At 51.0% G+C, this 16,384-nt stretch overlaps 1 protein-coding gene across 2 annotated transcripts in view; it reads left to right on the forward strand.

The window, feature by feature from the left end:
- The window catches only part of PHF21B (PHD finger protein 21B), a 134,252-nt gene extending 119,090 nt beyond the window's left edge, over window positions 1–15,162 (forward strand). Inside the window, exons 6-14 of one of the 2 annotated variants that reach the window (XM_072596623.1) lie at window positions 2,909–2,960; window positions 5,052–5,128; window positions 6,120–6,174; window positions 7,122–7,144; window positions 8,618–8,776; window positions 10,578–10,653; window positions 11,565–11,668; window positions 12,763–13,005; window positions 13,761–15,162. In XM_072596623.1, coding sequence (XP_072452724.1) covers window positions 2,909–2,960; window positions 5,052–5,128; window positions 6,120–6,174; window positions 7,122–7,144; window positions 8,618–8,776; window positions 10,578–10,653; window positions 11,565–11,668; window positions 12,763–12,999 — 783 coding nt within the window. In that variant the 3' untranslated portion in view covers window positions 13,000–13,005; window positions 13,761–15,162. Of the gene's footprint in view, window positions 1–2,908; window positions 2,961–5,051; window positions 5,129–6,119; window positions 6,175–7,121; window positions 7,145–8,617; window positions 8,777–10,577; window positions 10,654–11,564; window positions 11,669–12,762; window positions 13,027–13,760 lie in introns of both variants that reach the window. The other variant, XM_072596622.1, reaches the window with a different exon arrangement.
- The last annotated feature ends 1,222 nt before the right edge of the window (window positions 15,163–16,384 follow it).

The following is a 16,384-nucleotide window of genomic DNA, read 5'->3' on the forward strand; positions in this document are numbered from 1 at the left end:
GTGGGGGCTCCTCCTCCTCCCCAATTGGGCTGTGTGTGTGTGTGTGTATGGGGGGGCTCCTGATTTTCCTCTCCACCCCTACTGGAGTCACCAGGAAGAGAGAGAAGGGAGTGACAATTGTAGGGGGGAGTGTAGAAGGCAGAGACCAAGAAATTTTGTTCCCCTCACCCCACACGCATCCTTCTCACTTCTGAGATGCCAGGCTGCTGACCACCCTCTCCAGGGGGCTCAGAGAAGAAGGGTTCTGAGTCTGGCTTCTCTGGGGACACTCATGGACAATAGACCTGGCGCCCAGTGCTTGGGCTAGTAGGGCCCCTCCCTCCTTTCCTTGTCCATGGCCCTCTGGATCCCTGTAAGGTCCACCCAATTCTTGCAAACTGGAAACTTCAAGCAAATGAGGGAATAATTCTCAGAGAATCCTTGCTTGCTTTCCCTGTCCTGGGGACTCTCTGTTCTGGATCACACCACAGAACCTCTGTGACATGGGCAGAAGTGGAGGGTCCCTGTCCCTACTTGTCACCCTGCAGCCAGGTGATGCCCAGGTTGGAACTTAGCTAGATTGCTTCTGTACTCTGAGATCTTTTAGTGTGGTAGGCCCTGTCAACCAGGGTCTAGGACCCCAACCAGCTCTGACCTTGCCTGTTCTGAGGGCCCTCCCAGCTCTGACTTTCCCTGTCCTCAGACCTCTCCCAGCTCTGACATCCCCTGTTCTAAAACCTCTCTTGGCTGTAACACATCAGGATTTTATTGGTCTCAGAACTGATTCTCCCCAGTGTCTCCCAGGTGTGTTGGTCATCACAGGCTGGGGAAGGGGGTGGGGTGCACCAGGTGATCATCACTCTCACCCTGATCAAACCCTGTCTCAGGTTTTTTTTCTCTTCATCAACCTGAACTTCCAGGGAAAGTGCCTGTGTCAGTTTTCTTTGTTTCTTTAAAGTAAATTCTGGTTGATTATTGTGCTTGTATACAATTAGTGTAATTACAGTTAATGACATAATGAGGGTAAATTCATTTAATGACTTAAAGAGAACTTGCAATTACAACATGAAATGGCCGTGTAAAAATCCTTATGAAAGTTTATTTTTCTGATAGAATGGTACGGTCTACGTGCATGAGAGGGGAGATAGAGCGGGAGGAAGAGAGGGGAAGGAGGAAGGGAAAGAGACAAAGAAAGACAGATACAGAGACAGACAGAGAGAGACAGAAAGATGGAGAGAGAGAGAGAGAGAGAGAGAGAGAGAGAGAGAGAGAGAGAGATAGAGAGAGAGAGAGAGAGAGAGAGAGAGAGAGAGAGAGAGAGAGAGAGAGAGAGAGAGAGAGAGGTGAAAAAGATTGTAGGAGAGACGGAGTGGAGAGAGATGTTAAGAGATGTGAGTTGAAGTGGGGATGGCTTTGTGGATTTGAGAGCAGTCAATGAAGAAATAAATTGGAGAACCCTCCCAAGGCAAGGTTAGAAACATGGCTCCAGGGTCCTGAGCAGGACCTGCTAATGCTGGTAATGCTGGCCTCACTCACACTTTCCAGCTGCTTCCTTCTTGACAGTCTTGCTCTTAGATCCTTGGTGCTCCTGCCCTTGCAGATATTCTCGAGCTTCCAAATTTGCTGGAACTTCCCAACCATCCTTATGATGACCCCCAGAGCCAGCCACAATCGTCCTTGTCCTCTCTGTGTAGAGAAGACCCTGGCACTGGAAGAGGCTGAGCTGTCTGTGCAGGGTCACACAACAGCTTGTCAGGAGGATAAGCCCAGGTCCCTCCCGCAGCTGAACTCCAGGCTGCTTGCACTGCATCTGATACAATGATTCTCTCTGAATTTATGCTCCATTGTCAGGCATTGAAGGTGCTCCCCAGGGGGCCTTTTCTTCCCTGGTGTGTCTTCTGTTCCGTATTTCAGAGAACTCCCTGTTAAGTGCATCTACCCCCATATGCTCTCCAATTCTCTGAAATTTTATTTCCAGTCTGAGCACCATTGGAACGGCATCCCAGAGGATCTGTCTGGGAGAGTGTGTGGAGGGGGGGGGGGTCTGCCTGTCCTCAGGGGGTCTGCCCTGCCCCCAGTGGGTTCTCCATGCCTCTGAGGGTCTGCCTGCCTCCAATCTCTCCCCATTCCAGGTCATCTTTCCCTTACCTGCCACACTGATTTTTCTTAAGCTCAGATTCAGCCACATCTATTCCCTTCTCAGTAAAAGCCAATGAGCCTTATTGCTGCTGGATGACACAGACACTCTTCTGTTTGGCATTTAGGGTTCTTCACAACCTGATGCCAGCTGCCCTTTCCAGCCACTCTGGTCCAATCAGACTGCATTTGATGTCTTTGTCACAGCTGCACCTCCCCTACTTCTAACCCCTTGGAATCACTGAGATTGAGACCCAGTTCCAGTGCCAACCTCCCTCTAACCGTGCTGGGGGTTTTTCCCAACCCACCCCCGCCAGCTAGCAGGGCCTTAGGCAGCCCCCTAGACTGGCTGGTGTGTGTGGTTCTATCTGACAAATATTCTTACATACCTACATGGGGTTTCCCCCTTTATAACATAAGCTCTTTGATGGCACAAGCTTTTTGACTTTTGACTTGGATGCCCTAGTACTGAGCATAGTAGGCCTGGCACAAAGTTGGTGCTTGAAAAGTTCTTGCTGGTTGATTGATTGATGTACTTTTCAGCAAAATCAAAGACTGTGACCATGGTCCTGTCCAGGGTTTTCCCACCTCCGTCCTTTTGCTGACACCATACACTGTACTCAGCTTGCCATCCCCACTTCTTTCCTTCCCTCCTGTGGATTCCAAGGCTGAATGTTCAAACTGGGGATGAGTGTCCACTTAAACAATGCATCTCCAATACTGGGTTCCTTCAAGGTCTGGAGACAACAGCAGCAGTCAAACTGATTCTTCTCTGTGTGTTTCTTCCCCTCAGAAAATTGCCTTCATGGTAGCATTAGGCCTGGTCACAGCAGAACACTTAGAAGGTAAGATGCCCAAGGGCTCTTTCTTTCTGTCCTTACTCAGTGGCCCAGGCCATGATGGGGAGGACTCCCTCAATTCAGACAGGGGTTTGGTGGGATGGGCAGACAGAGGTTGACCCTGAGAGTCAGGGTGGGCCTCAGGCCAGGCTGCAGGCAGGTGGTGGTACCTCAGGAAAGCCTCATCCCCTTTCTAGGCCTTGGTTTCCTCCTTTCTGCAATGAGAAGACTCAGTCAGCTGACTTCCAGTCCTCAGAGCCCACACAGAATCAGAACACCTTAGAATTGCAAGAGAGTTCAGCCGCCTTCCAGTCTGGCTTCCCCCTGCCCCCAAAGAACCCCCTTTCCACCCAGCCTGATAAGTGTCACCCAGCCCCTGCTTGTGCACCTGGGGGGCATGGAATGAATCACTAAATCCCCTGAAGTGCAATGCAGCTCGACAAACATGAAGGGCAGGATGGTAGCGAAGCTGGGCAGGTTCAGGAGACACATTATGCAAAGAAGTCCAGATAGCATCAGGAGAAACATGGGGAAAGTGTTAGGAAATATCATTGGAGAGAGAGATTGAAAGAATCTTTTGTGGGAGTGAACTAAAGACCATCTGGAAAGAAATCTTGGGCTACAATGCTGTTCTTGATGAATACTCATTGATTGATTGATTGATTTGTGTAATAGTGATGGGCAGACTTCAGTCAGTTGGACATTTGCCCGAGCTCTCTTTCTGTCTCTGTCTCTCTATCCCTTGTTCTCTGTCTCTCCCTCCCTCATTCTCTTCTCTCTATCCCTCATTCTCTGTCTCTTTCTATCCCTCATTCTGTCTCTTTATCTCTACCCCTTTCTCTATCTCTCCTTCCCTCTCTATCCTTCCCCCTCCATTTCCCTCTCCATCTTGTTCCATCTCTCAGCTAATATTTTCTTTGCTCTCCTTAATCCTTAATTCTGGCAAATGTTGAGGAAGAGCCAAGAGGACTTGCTTGCATGCACCTGATGCTCACCAACAAGGAGAAGGGGATGATTCAAGTAGACATGATGTGAATCTTAGAGGGAAAGGATAATTACACTTCATGATTCATGACAGAGAAGTAGAGGATGACTCTGGGCAAGTTACCTAATCCCAGTGACTTATAAAACCACAAATGAACATTATCTTGGTTTCATTGTACTTTTTTATATTGGTGAACATTTCCCAATCATGTTTTAATCTGATTCTGGTTGCACTTTGGAGTTTTGCCAGTATGGGCTGAGGAGGAGTTTGACCCCTCAGTGCTAGGCAACTTTCTAAGACAGTAATCCTCAGAGAAGGTGCTGAGGTGCCTGGGTGGATTGAGGTTCTCCCTGACCTCAGTGAAACTAGAGGTAGGTCTAGTCCCCATTCTTATAATTTACGGGGTTCAGGAAAAAGATAGGTAGAATTCTACATACTGAAAAATATGCAGGAAAAATCAGGAATTTAGGGTTAAGGTCTCCTAGAGTCTGTGGTTGGAAGGGATGATGGGCTGGGCTTTGGGAAGGGGAAGAAAGGGGAACCTTTATGAAGCACCTACCATGTGCCAGGAACTATGCTAAGTGCTTTACAAATATCTCATGTATTTCATTTGATGGGTCAATGGTTCCAATGGTTGTCCTAGTGAAGAGTGCCTTGTTCTTGGCCCCAGGACGCAGAATGAGGAATGGGATGATGGTGCAGAGCCTAGTTTTGGCTAACTAGAAAGGAAGCACTTCCCACCAATCAGAGATATCCAAAATTAGATTGAGTGGCTTTGTGATGTAGTGAGCTCTCCATTGCTGGAGTTATTCAAGTAGAGATTGGCTGACTTACCACCTGTCAAGGAAGCTATAGAGGGGACTCCTATACCCAGCAAGAGGCTGGCCTGGCTGTGCAAAGTGTGGCTTTTGTGACTGCCCCCACCCCCCATGACCTGGTTGGTTTGGAACCACAGGATGTGCCAGATACTACTTCTTGGTGCCTTGATTATCCAAAGGAGGTTGTGACTGTGTTAGGGAAATGAAATGGGTATGGCCAGGGAGGGTAATGGCCCTTGAGGATGATACCAGGCCATAATGTAGGGTGAGTATTGTCTATTTCTGCCCTTCCAGAAATCCAGAGCAAGCGCCAGGAGAGGAAGAGGAGAAGTACAGCGAATCCAGCATACAGTGGCCTCCTGGAGACCGAGGTGGGTGAGGAGATGGCAGCCAAGGGGACAGCAGGTATCTGGGGAGGACCCTGGCATTGTCCTAGAAATATCCCAACCATGACATTCGCAAGGACTGGATTCAGTTCCTCCCCCTGTTGCAACATCCTACTATCCAGTCTAGTGTAGTGGACACACTCCATCTTTGTTCTCTCTGCAACTCCTCTTGGTGAAGCCTAACATTCCAGCTTATGTGCACTGGATAGAGGACTGGACTTGAATCTCACCTCTGATATTATGAGGCTTGTGACCCTGGACAAGTCACTTAATTATGCAATGCCTCAGCTTCCCCATCTGTAACAATAGCACCTACCTCCCAGGGCTGCTTCAGGGCTCAAAGGAGATCTCACAAGAGCCCTACTCTAGAACTGAAAGTGATGGACAAGGCTATTGAGTCCCATCCCCTCATTTTACAGAGGAAGAAATGGAAACATGAGCAGTTAAATGACTTGCCCAAGGTCAGACTGCTAAAGGGAGTGCTGGGTGGGATCTGAACCCAGGCTCTCTGACTCCAGAGCCAGGCTCATCCCACTGTACCAGGTACAATGGGCACTGCTATCATCCAGTCAGTGCTTGGCTTGGCATTATCTTGGGACTCTGCCATCTCTGCCTGCTGAGGCTGGGGGTGCTTTGCAAAATGGGGGGGGGGACTTCTTGAAAATATCAGTCTCTTTGTGAATTGTCCAGAGTTCAAACTTATTCCTTGGTTTACCTAAGCCCTTTGCCAGTCAAGATTTTTCTTCTCATCATAGCAAGTGGGGAGGGAGGAAGGTCAGCACTAGGTTTATTTCTGGAACAGTGAGAGGAGCCCCCAACTTAGGAGCTGGATACGAATCATGACAGTTTGCTCTCTTGGTGTCTCTGGGTATGAGGCACTGAGCCAGGTGAAGAATAGGGAGACAGGGAAGAACTTTGGAGGGGGCAACTTTTGGGTAGCTAAGGGTACTCGTGCATGCTTTCTCATCCTCTGCAGCGGAAACGCCTGGCGTCCAATTGCCTAAACAGCCCTTTGTTCCTGTCAACAAGAGGTAAGTTCCCTGTCCCTCGGTCCCTGCGTGCTTGAAGGGAATGCCCCTGTGGAGGCTTGTTCTCTGGTCAGAGCGGTCAGTCCCCAGGACCACTGGCAGCACCATGGTCAGCTGCCCTGAACCACTGCAAGAATTTGAAACTAAGCAAAGTTCCTGGGGACATCCAAATCCTGGGATCCTGCTGTTTTCCCTGTTTCTCCTTTCCTCGCCATCTCCCCTGCCAAGAACATCTTCTGACTTTCTCACAGTGCTCTTTAAAGTGACATTTCCATGATCTAGGCAAGATTGCAATGTACACAGTAACAGCAATATTGTATTATGATTAACTGCTAATGACTTGACTATTCTCAGCAATCCAAGACAACTCTAAAGGACCTATGATGACAAATGCTATCCACCTCCGGGGCGGGGAGGGGGGGGGAAGGAGGGAGAGAGAGAGAGATCTGATGGAGTCTGAATGCAGATCAAAGCAAAATTATTTCACTTTCTATTTTTTATGGGTTCTTGAATTGGTCACTGTAAAGGGGTCAGATTCTTGGTCTGTTACCTTGTGACATCAGTCAAATCACTTCCCTCTCTAGGCCTCAGTTTCCCTATCATTTAGATGAAGGGTAGACAGGTGCTGGGTTTAGGGTTCCTTCCAGCTTTGCCATTTGGTAGTTCAGTGAGGACCAAGAACACTTGGATTAAAGAGGCCAGAGACATCATCAGGTTAGTCTCATTCCAGAAGGGTAGCATTAATCCTGGCCACCTTTAGGCCAGGTCAGCAGACCCTGGAATGTCCCCCTCCTCTGCTATGGTGGCCCTGAGCCATTGCTTCATACCTCGCCCAGCCCTCCCCTGCCTTCCCTTCCTTGTTCAGGCCTTGCCTTCCCTTCCGTAGTCCTGCCTCCAGAGAGCTTCCTCATTCTCCACTAACTGTTCTCTGCCCTTCTTTCATGCATTAGCAAATGAGGAGCCCTGTTGGAAGGTATGTGTTACCCAATATGAATCGCCCTTGTGTGTGTGAGAATATGAAAATGTGTGTGTGAGTATATGTATGTATGTGTGTGTAAATGTGAATGTATGTGTGTATGTGCATGTGTGAGTATATATGAGAGTGAGTATATGTGTAAATGTGTGTATGAGTGACAACGTGTGAGTGTTTAAGTGTATGTGTGTCTGCAGGGGTGTACTTTGGGAAACTGGCATCTGGGAACCAGGCTGCTCCCCAGCTGGTGGGTGGCAGGGGTCCACTAGGGTTCAGCCTTGATTAATGGAAGTACTCAGGGATTTGGGGAGAGGCTGTGTGGAAGCTGGATGATCCCTTAGAGTTGGAGAGCCTTTCATCTCTGGGTCCCTTCTGACTCATATTCTGAGGCTTTGATGTCATATCTGTGTATTATATTTCCTGTGAGTGGCGGAGAAAGCAGCAAACCTTTTGCATCTCATCCTTCATCGTTTCAAGTCTCTCTGGAATGCCTGTACACATATCCCTGCCTCAGTAAGGAGACAGACAGGGTCATGGCAGGGCTCCCCTATAATTTTGGGGGCCTCCCAAGGCCTTGGGCTCTGCATTTCAGACATTAATAGTCAGCTCCAGGCCGATGGACAGGTGAAGTCCTGGGTGATCAGTAATGTAGGTGCAGAGAGCCCAAGGTTGGGTTAGGCTTGACCTGGTTTCTAGACATGGCCTTGCCACTAGCTGACTTTTTAACCTTGGACAAGTCCCTCAGACTCTCTGAGCCATACCTTCCTCCTCCATTAAGCAAAGGCACTTCCCTTGAGGATCTGTGAGTGCCATTTGGTCATCAGAGGCCACAGAAGGATCTTGATTCCTACTGCCAGGGTGAAGGAAGGTTTCTAAACCCTTACCTCTCACAAGCACCTGAAGGTTAAAAATTTTGGGTTGAGAATCCAAATTCTGCCCCCTTGAATGGGGTAGAGGGCCTTGGATGGTCCCCAAGTTCCTTTCCACCTCAATTCTAGGATCCAAGCTCAGTTAGCCACATTGTACAGAAGTGGACATTGAGGCTCAGGGGAGAAAAATGATTTGCCCAGGATTGCCCCAGCTAGTGTCAGAGCCTTTGCCTCTGCATGGAGTGGCCAAGGACAGTGTGAGTTAGACAGGAGAAGGGACTTCCCAGCTCCAGTGACTGGAAAGCCCCAGATTTTTACTTTGGGTGGGCCTGCAACTTCTTTCAGAGAAACAGATGAGGAGTGGGATGGCACAGAACGGGAAGCTGAAGTTCCCAGGAGTGAATTCCCTTAGATAAGGAATCCAAGGCTAGCCCTGCCCTTCAGGGTACAACCTCTCTGGGTCTCAGTTTCTCTCATCTGAGCATCCACAGTCACAGGCTTATAAGGGGCAGATCTTCCATCAGGGTGACCTCTCTCTGTGCTACTGGGCTGGGGCTCCTCATCTGGCCCCTCCAGCCTTATCTCTTCTTTCTCTGTCTTTCAGAATGAGATCTCCCATGAGGAGGTATGTGTGATATGTCAGAGAGGCTCCGACCTGCAGCCCTGTGGCACCTGCCCAGGTGCTTACCACCTCAGCTGCCTCAACCTTCCACTCAAAACTGCACCCAAGGGTGTCTGGGTGTGTCCCAAGTGCCAAGAGAAGGTAGGGCCAACCAGGGGCAGGGGGAGAGAAACATGCCTGGGCAGAGGTGAAGGGGAAGTTGAGGCTGAACAGGGACAGGTAGAGGATAGTATGCCTAGGTAGAGGTGGGGGCAAGGGAGTGTGCCTAGGCAGAGGTGGGAAGGATCTTGAGCCTGGACAGTTGGGGAGGAAGGCAGGCAGGGTCTCTTCCTCAGAGTAGTTACAGAAGGCAAGGCTGGGTCCACGGTGGGCATCCACCAGCTGCAGCATGTCTCACAGAGAAGGTGGCTAGGAGTAGGGTCTCTGGACCAATAGGTCCTGGAAGCCCTGGGGACTCTGGACCCACAGCACTGTGAGTCCAATTTTCCAGGGATGGAGACTTAGCTAGCCTTTCCTGGCTTGTTGTTTGCAACATGAGCCCCCTCCATGCATTCTGGGCTGCTGCCCAAATGGCCTACTGGTCATCCTCTCCCATCTCCAGACCTTTGTCCAAGATGTTCCACATCCCAGGAGCATCCCCCTCCCTCCTCACTTCCCTCTCTCTTGGCTCAGCTCAGGCCCCACCCCTAGGTCTCTCCTGGGCCTCCCCCCCATCCCCCAGCTGCCAGTGCAGCTGAATCTAACCCTAATCCTCCCTCCTCCAATTACTATTCTTACATTACTTCTCCTGTCTCTGTTTCTCTCTTGGTAAGTCTGTCCCATACCAGAGTGCCAGTCCCTTGAAGGCAGGGCCTGTTTTCTTTTTGTCTTTGTAACCATGATACAGGGTCTGCCTGACACCAGTTAAGTACTGAGCATGTGTGAAAGTTTGCCAACACTGGAGCTGTCCAGCAGCAGAAGGGGCATCCTCTCCCTACACACCAGGGCCTTGGCCTCGCTTGGACAGGGAAAGGGGCGTGAGGGGTGGAGAGGGGCAACCTATGCCCAGATGGAAGGCCCCTCCCTCTTCTCACCCCTTCTCTCTGTTCCTCTTTAGTGACTTACAGGGAGAGGGAGGAGAGAGATGCTTGACATCTACACACAAGGCCCCAACCCCTGGGGCATCTTGCCCCACTTCCAGGGTCTTTGATCTTGGGGCCAATAGCTCTCTTTATTTCACCATACTCCACTCCCTTAGTGACTGGCAAAGCTGCCCAACTGTACCAGGCCAGCAGATAGTCCAGATCAGCAACCAGTCTAAAGGTGTCTGAGCTGGCAAGGACTTCAGAGACAAGTCCTCAACCTGAGCAGGAATTCACTATTGTGCATTCCTCACAAGCATCCTCCAGTCCTTCTTGAACACTTCCATGATGGGGGACTCACTACCCACCCAGGCAGCCCCTTTCACACTCAAGGAGCTCTGATTCTCCAAAAAGTTTATCCTTGTGTTGAGCCAGACTCTGTTCCCTGGAATTTCCACTCCCCCAGGCCTCATTCTGCCCTCTGAGCAAGGCTAATCCCTGTGCTTGATCCTTTCTTTATACATGCCCAATGACAGATGCAGCATCCTCCTCCCACCTCCCCCAGGCTTTAGCCCTGGTCAGAGGACCCAGACCTTGCTCTCTAGCTGTGTCTGGTCTGGTCTCCTCCATCAGTGGCTGGTCTCCTTCCTCTGGGTGCTGCCCAGGCTGGCTTGGCCTGGCCCAGGGTTAGACCAGCTCCCCTGGGGTCTGGCTCTCTCCACCAACCTCATCTGGGTCCATCAGGGGGAGTTGCCCCAAATTCCTGGGGTAGGGATGGCAGACCCTGGGCACTGCACCATGGGTTGCCCTGCACAGGCCTCATCTTCCTGTGTCCCTCACTATCAGGCCCCCACATCTGCTCCCTCTCATCTTTCTTTCAGGTGTTGGACAAAGATGGAAATGTGCCCTGGACAGGAATGCTGACCATTGTCCACTCCTATGTTACCCACAAAACAGGTAAGAGGCCTGGATGGATGTGATGGAGTCATTCTCAGAGAGAAGGGACCCAGACCCTGCCTGTTGCCTCAGTGTTCCCCCCAGTGCACCTGGGGTCTGGACCCCTCTGCCGAGGACTGTGAGCAGAGAGCCAGCCCTGGAGTAGTAAGGACAGGGCTCGAGGTCTGTTGGGTCACACGCTCCAGACCTGGCAGGGTCCTCAAGGGCCATCAAGGGGAGGGGAAGGAACCCACTGGAGCTCATGGGGCAGAGCCAGGAGTCCCTTCCAGGGGGTGCTGCCCCCTTCCCATGGGACAGAGGAGGTAGAGTCCCATAGTTCCACCTCAGGAGCCCTGACTTCTATCCTAAGCTCCCTTTCCACCTCTGGCTTTGCCCTCCCCTAGTAGGGTTCAATGTATTCTAGTCCTGGATGGCTCCATGTTGCAGAGAAGACTGACTCTCAACAGCCCATGGCTAGTCAGGAGGGTCAGGGCTTCTCTTTGCCCAGCTTGGGCTATCATCCTGGGGCAGAGGGGCCGGAGGAAAGGGCCACAGATTGGTGGGGGCTATGGAAATCACCATCACCTCTTATGGCCTCCCCAATCTGGGCCTCAGTTACCTCCTCTTTGTACTAAAAGGCCTGTTGAAGCCAATGATCCCATCAATCAGCATTTTACAAGAGAGGAAACTGAGGTTTGGAGAGCTGGAAGAACATTTCTGAAGAGACACTGCCAGGGTTCTGTGCCTTCAACAGCTCTGCTTCTGTTGTTTGGGGCTGATGGGCCAGGGTGGAGCTTATCCCAAAGGGTGCTGCCCATTCCCAAGACTTGGGGCCAGTGTGGCCAGGATGATAGGTGTCTCCTGCCAGCCTGGCTTCCTTCCTGAGCCTGCACCTGACCCTGGGGCCCGGATGGGGGCTTCTTTTGTCCTAGTCAAAGAAGAGGAGAAGAGGAAACTCCTCAAGAGAAGCAGTGAGCTGAAGGGTGAGCACAGGCAGCTGGAGGAGAAGGATCGACTGCTAACCACTGCCATGAAGGTGAGCCCAGGCCAGCCCAGCCCAGGCCAGCTCAACCCAGGCCATCCCAGGCCAGCCCAGCTCAGGCCAGGCCAGATCAGCTCACTCTAGGCCAGCTCAGGCCAGGCTAGTCACGGCAGCCCCAAGCAGACCAAACCAGCCCAGCTCAGCCCAGGCTCTTACTCCTATCCTGTGGGCTCCACCCAGAGGAACCTTGGGGAGACAGGTTTGGCCCTGCCTTCAGGGAGTTTTCTGCCTAGTGAGGGGATTTAATACAGATACAAATAAAGAGCCATTCATCCTACTTTGACTGTACACCTACTGTGCACAGAGCACCTCTTCAGGGTTTAGCCAAGATAGGCTCCTGATGCAGTAAATGTTTCTGAGGATTGAGGGAGAGGGTTGGCTGTAAGTAGTGAGGGCCCTGGAACGTCACTGCTGATGATGGGAGCTTTTCTCTTTTAACTTTTTGTTAAGCCCCTGGATCGCTAGGACCCTGGAGAGCTTTTCCCCAGGAAACACCATTGAGCCCCGTCCTCCCCCGCTCCCGTACCTGGGCTCGTGCAGGCCTTTCCGTCTGGCTCAGTGAAAGTCCATCTATTGGATCGTTACATGGTCTGATCTGCATTTAACCTGAATCTGTCTGAAATTAGAGCCTTGATCCCACAACTTATTGGGGCATTTTCACTCCTGACTCAGGTGTCAGGTCACCTGACCTGCTTCTATCCCCTGCAGATGTTTTAAGGGCTCTTGTTCCTAGTGCTCCTCCGGATGCTTCCCCTACAGTAAGAGGGGGTTGGAGGTAGATGCAAATTGATCTCTATTCTACTGATGAGGAGATCCAGGCACAGGTTGATTAACTGACCTGTTCAGGTAGGACTACACACATCATGAGTTAGCAGGGGAACCCCCTCCCCTTCCTACAGTCCTTTCTAGGCTGTATGTGGGTAGGTGAAGGATGGCTCTGCTGACATCCAAACCACAATTACTGCTAGTGTCTCCTTGCCTCTAGACCAAGGGAGGTCTCCAAGCTCCATCCCACAGGGGCCACACTGGGGGACAGAAGGGCACTGAGTAGGGCAACATCTTCATCCTCTCTCTGCTCCCTTGTATAGAAATGCCTGGAGCTCAAGACCAACCTGCTCGCCCAGCGGAAGGGGGCCCAGTCATCCCTAGAGCGACTCCGGGCTCTCCTCCGGCTGATACAGAATGAGCAGATGCTTCAGGTCACCATGACCACCACCACTGCCTCTGCCTCCTCACTCCTGGCTGTGCCTTGGATCAAGCCGGCCACCACCTCTGCCACCATGGCCATGCACACAGCCCTCAAGCAGGCCCAGGGGAACAACTGAAGCCCAGTGAGGAGTGGACCCCATGGGGTGAGGGGCACTGGGGAGTAGGCACCCAGAAAATGAGCCTTCACAGAAAGTCCCCCAGGCCATGTCCCCTTTCTAAGGGGCCAACTCCTTGGCAGACCTGTGGTTCCCTGGTTCACACTGTCCACTGGTCAAGATGCCCTGAGGAATTTCAGATGAAGAAAGAGAAGGAAAGAGATGAGGGGAGGTGGATGAGCGACAAGAGAGAAAGGGGAAGGAACAAGGGAAAGGAGAAGAAAAGAAGTGAAAGCAAGAGGAATGAAGGGAAGGAAGGAATCGACGTGAGGAAAGAAGAGAGTGTGGGAGAGCAGAAGAGTGGTCCTCTGCTGGGATGAACAGACATCTTGACTGGCATTTGACTGGGAGGGGAGAATTTTAAGAATTTCACATAGTGAAAATTAGTAATAGTCGGAGTAGATTTTAGAGCCAGCTGGGGGGAGGGAAGCCAGGGCCCATTGACAGGGAGGTGTACCCCTTGACTGAGGGTGGTTGTGGGAGGGTTGGGGGTTGAGGCACTGGGGTTGAGGCGGGTAATGATTCCAGTTTGGACACCAGCAGAGTTCCCCCTCCACACACACACTGACCCTTCTATGGGATTTTCCTTGAAGAGAATGGGCATGTACTCAGAAGGCAAGCCAAAAGCCAGCCCCCCCAACCCAGTTAGCCTTTCTAGTGGAGTTGAGAGGACACTCTGAAGTGTTGAAGGAGCTCTGACTGTGAACCCTTCACTTTCCCAGGTCCCTTTGACTTTTACTATTGATGTATTTCTCCTGGAGTTTGATGGAGTATAACCCGGACAATGGAGCTCTTCCGGCAAGATTTGAGGCTTTTAATCATTTGACTTTGGAATTGGAGCCTTAGGGGGGATATTGATTTTCCTTTGAAAGAGCCAATAAATATTCCATTTTTTCCGTTTCTTGCCAGTATGGACACTATGCCAAAAAATACTTTTACATTTTTGTACTGTGTTTTTATTGCAAAGATATTTAATGTGAAGGAAAAAAAATCGCTGCTCTTTCCCTGCAGGGCCATGGCTGCTCGTGGCCCAGGACAAAGGTTGACTTGCCTCTAGGGGAGAGAGGCAATCTCATTAGAGGAATCCAGAGATTCTTTCGAAGATTGGGGAGGTGGGGGGAGCGAATCAGGGAGGAGAAGGAGGACTGGGTTATGACATTTCAAGGGTGTGCAAGTCATGAGTCCTTTCTTTGGTCATTAAATGTTATAGTGGCAAGAGCATAGACGAGAAAGCCCTCAAGCCTCCGAATGATTCGCAGCAAGTACTGCTGAGAGTCCAAGGCAGCCAGGCTTTCTGAGGCCAACGCTGAGCCGCCCCGGGGCTCAGTAGCCTCTGCCAGGTAGTTGCCAATCCTTGTCATGTCCATCCGCTCAGACGGCCCAAGTGGCCTCTGGACAGGTCTCTGGATAAGGGTGTGCCACATCCCAAGATCCCATGGTGCCGTATCCCATGAGCCACTCTGGCGCCTCCAGTCAGGGGCTTGGTCTTTATTAACCGGCAGCTGAAGGCAGCTCATGGGCGCTGCAGTCATTTTCACCATTCCGGGAGAAACTGTGCGGAACGTATGATACAGATCTATTTTAATACACTTAACACTGGGTTGAACAAGATTTTTATATTCTTTTATTGACGAACAAAGTGGATTAAAGAAACGCCATTGTTATTGTTGGTGATTGTAGCCAATATTTATATGCATCCCAAGGGGGCTTGCAGTAGGAACTTTGGTTCAGGTTTCATGGTCTTTTCTTCTGGGGGCGGATCCAATGGGAACACTACAAGGAGGCACACAGGCGGTGGCTGCCCCCCTTCTCTCCTTCCCCGCCCCGCCCCCCCTCCGCTACAGGACACCCTTTTCCCCAGCACTGCGGGCCCTGCCTCCCTGGTGCTGCGAGGTCCTCCCCAGTGCTCCCCACCCACCCTCCCCAGCGCTATGGCCCCCGGTGCTGTGGCCTGGGACTGGTCATATGCAGCCTTTGGCTTTCATTTTCGTTTTTCTGCTTTTTTTTATTTTGCAAAAGGAGACTGTCCTGTGGATAGTACGCATAGAGAAAAAAGTGTTTGTCTTAAGTACGCTTCTGTAGTTTTAATTCTTTATGATGCATTAAACTCGATTGACAATTTCAGAGGCTCCTGGTGGTTTCTGGCTTTCCCAGCCATGGCGTGGTGGAGGAGGTCGTGGAAGAGTCAGCCCCAGGAGAGGAGAAGGGAGAGGAAGTAGGAATGAGAGAGAGAGAGCTGAAATAAGAAGATAGACCCATCTCTCTGACTGTCCACACTCTCAGGGAGGCAGGACAATGGAGCTGAGGCACAGAAAGGCAGCAGGTGCTCCCAGTAGCCTTGAGAAAGGCTGGAGCTTTTCTTACCATGAAGCTGCCTGAAGGCACCAGCTAAAAGGAAGAGTCTGAATTCCAAGCTGCCTAGGTCAGCTCTATTCACAAGTGGTACGGACAGGGCACAAGAAAGCCAGCTGAGCCCTTGTGGAGGCAGAGCTGGGGACTCCAGGGCTCTGAGGACCCCTGGGAAGTTTCCCCTGGGTACTCCTGGGAGCCTGGGGTGCCAGTTTGGGCTGGGAACCTGCTTGAAGATACAAGGCACAAAGATCCCAAAAGGGCATGGCCAGGTATGACTTATAGCCAAGGTCAGCCACTGCTGCATCCTTGACACCACCTATTCTTTCCTGTTCATAAAAACTCAGAACCAGAGAGCTGAAAGAGACATCAGGGGTCATTCTGTCCATCCCCTCCCTGATCAGACATCCTTTCATGCTGTGAGGGAAGTTCTCCAGTGAGGAAGAACCAACCTCTCCCCATGCCCTAAGTGATAATAATAAAAGAAAAAAAACAACAAGTAACATACACTCAGCACCTATTATGTGCCAGGTACTCTGTTAAGTTCTTGACAGTTTCTCTTTGGGTCCTCATAACTCTGGGAGATAGGTGTTGTGATTATCCCCAGTTTACGGTTGAGGACTGAGTCAGACACAAGTTAAATGACTTAGTAGTTATCAGGCTAGATTTGAATTCTGATCCAGGCCCGGCACCCTATTCACTTGGCCACCTCACTGTCCCTTGATTTAACATGGGAAAGCTCCACTTTTGAAGGTAGGAATGGGAGAGTGTGTCTTGAAATAACTGGTGCTGGGCAGAATCAACAGAACTGCTGTTAGAGAAAATGAAAGCAGAGGGGGATGGAGGGAGCCCTGTCCAGGTCCTTGCTGGTTCTAAGTCTGTGAGGTTGACTTACAGTTCAGGGTGCTTGCTGAGGGAGCCTCAGACAGGAAAGGCTGTTACCCACTTGGGCCATCACAGGAGCTGTGGCTGCTGGGAAGCCTGGAAGGTCTCTGCT

Source organism: Notamacropus eugenii, chromosome 3 (genome assembly GCF_028372415.1).
Source record: "Notamacropus eugenii isolate mMacEug1 chromosome 3, mMacEug1.pri_v2, whole genome shotgun sequence".
NCBI lineage: Eukaryota > Metazoa > Chordata > Mammalia > Diprotodontia > Macropodidae > Notamacropus > Notamacropus eugenii.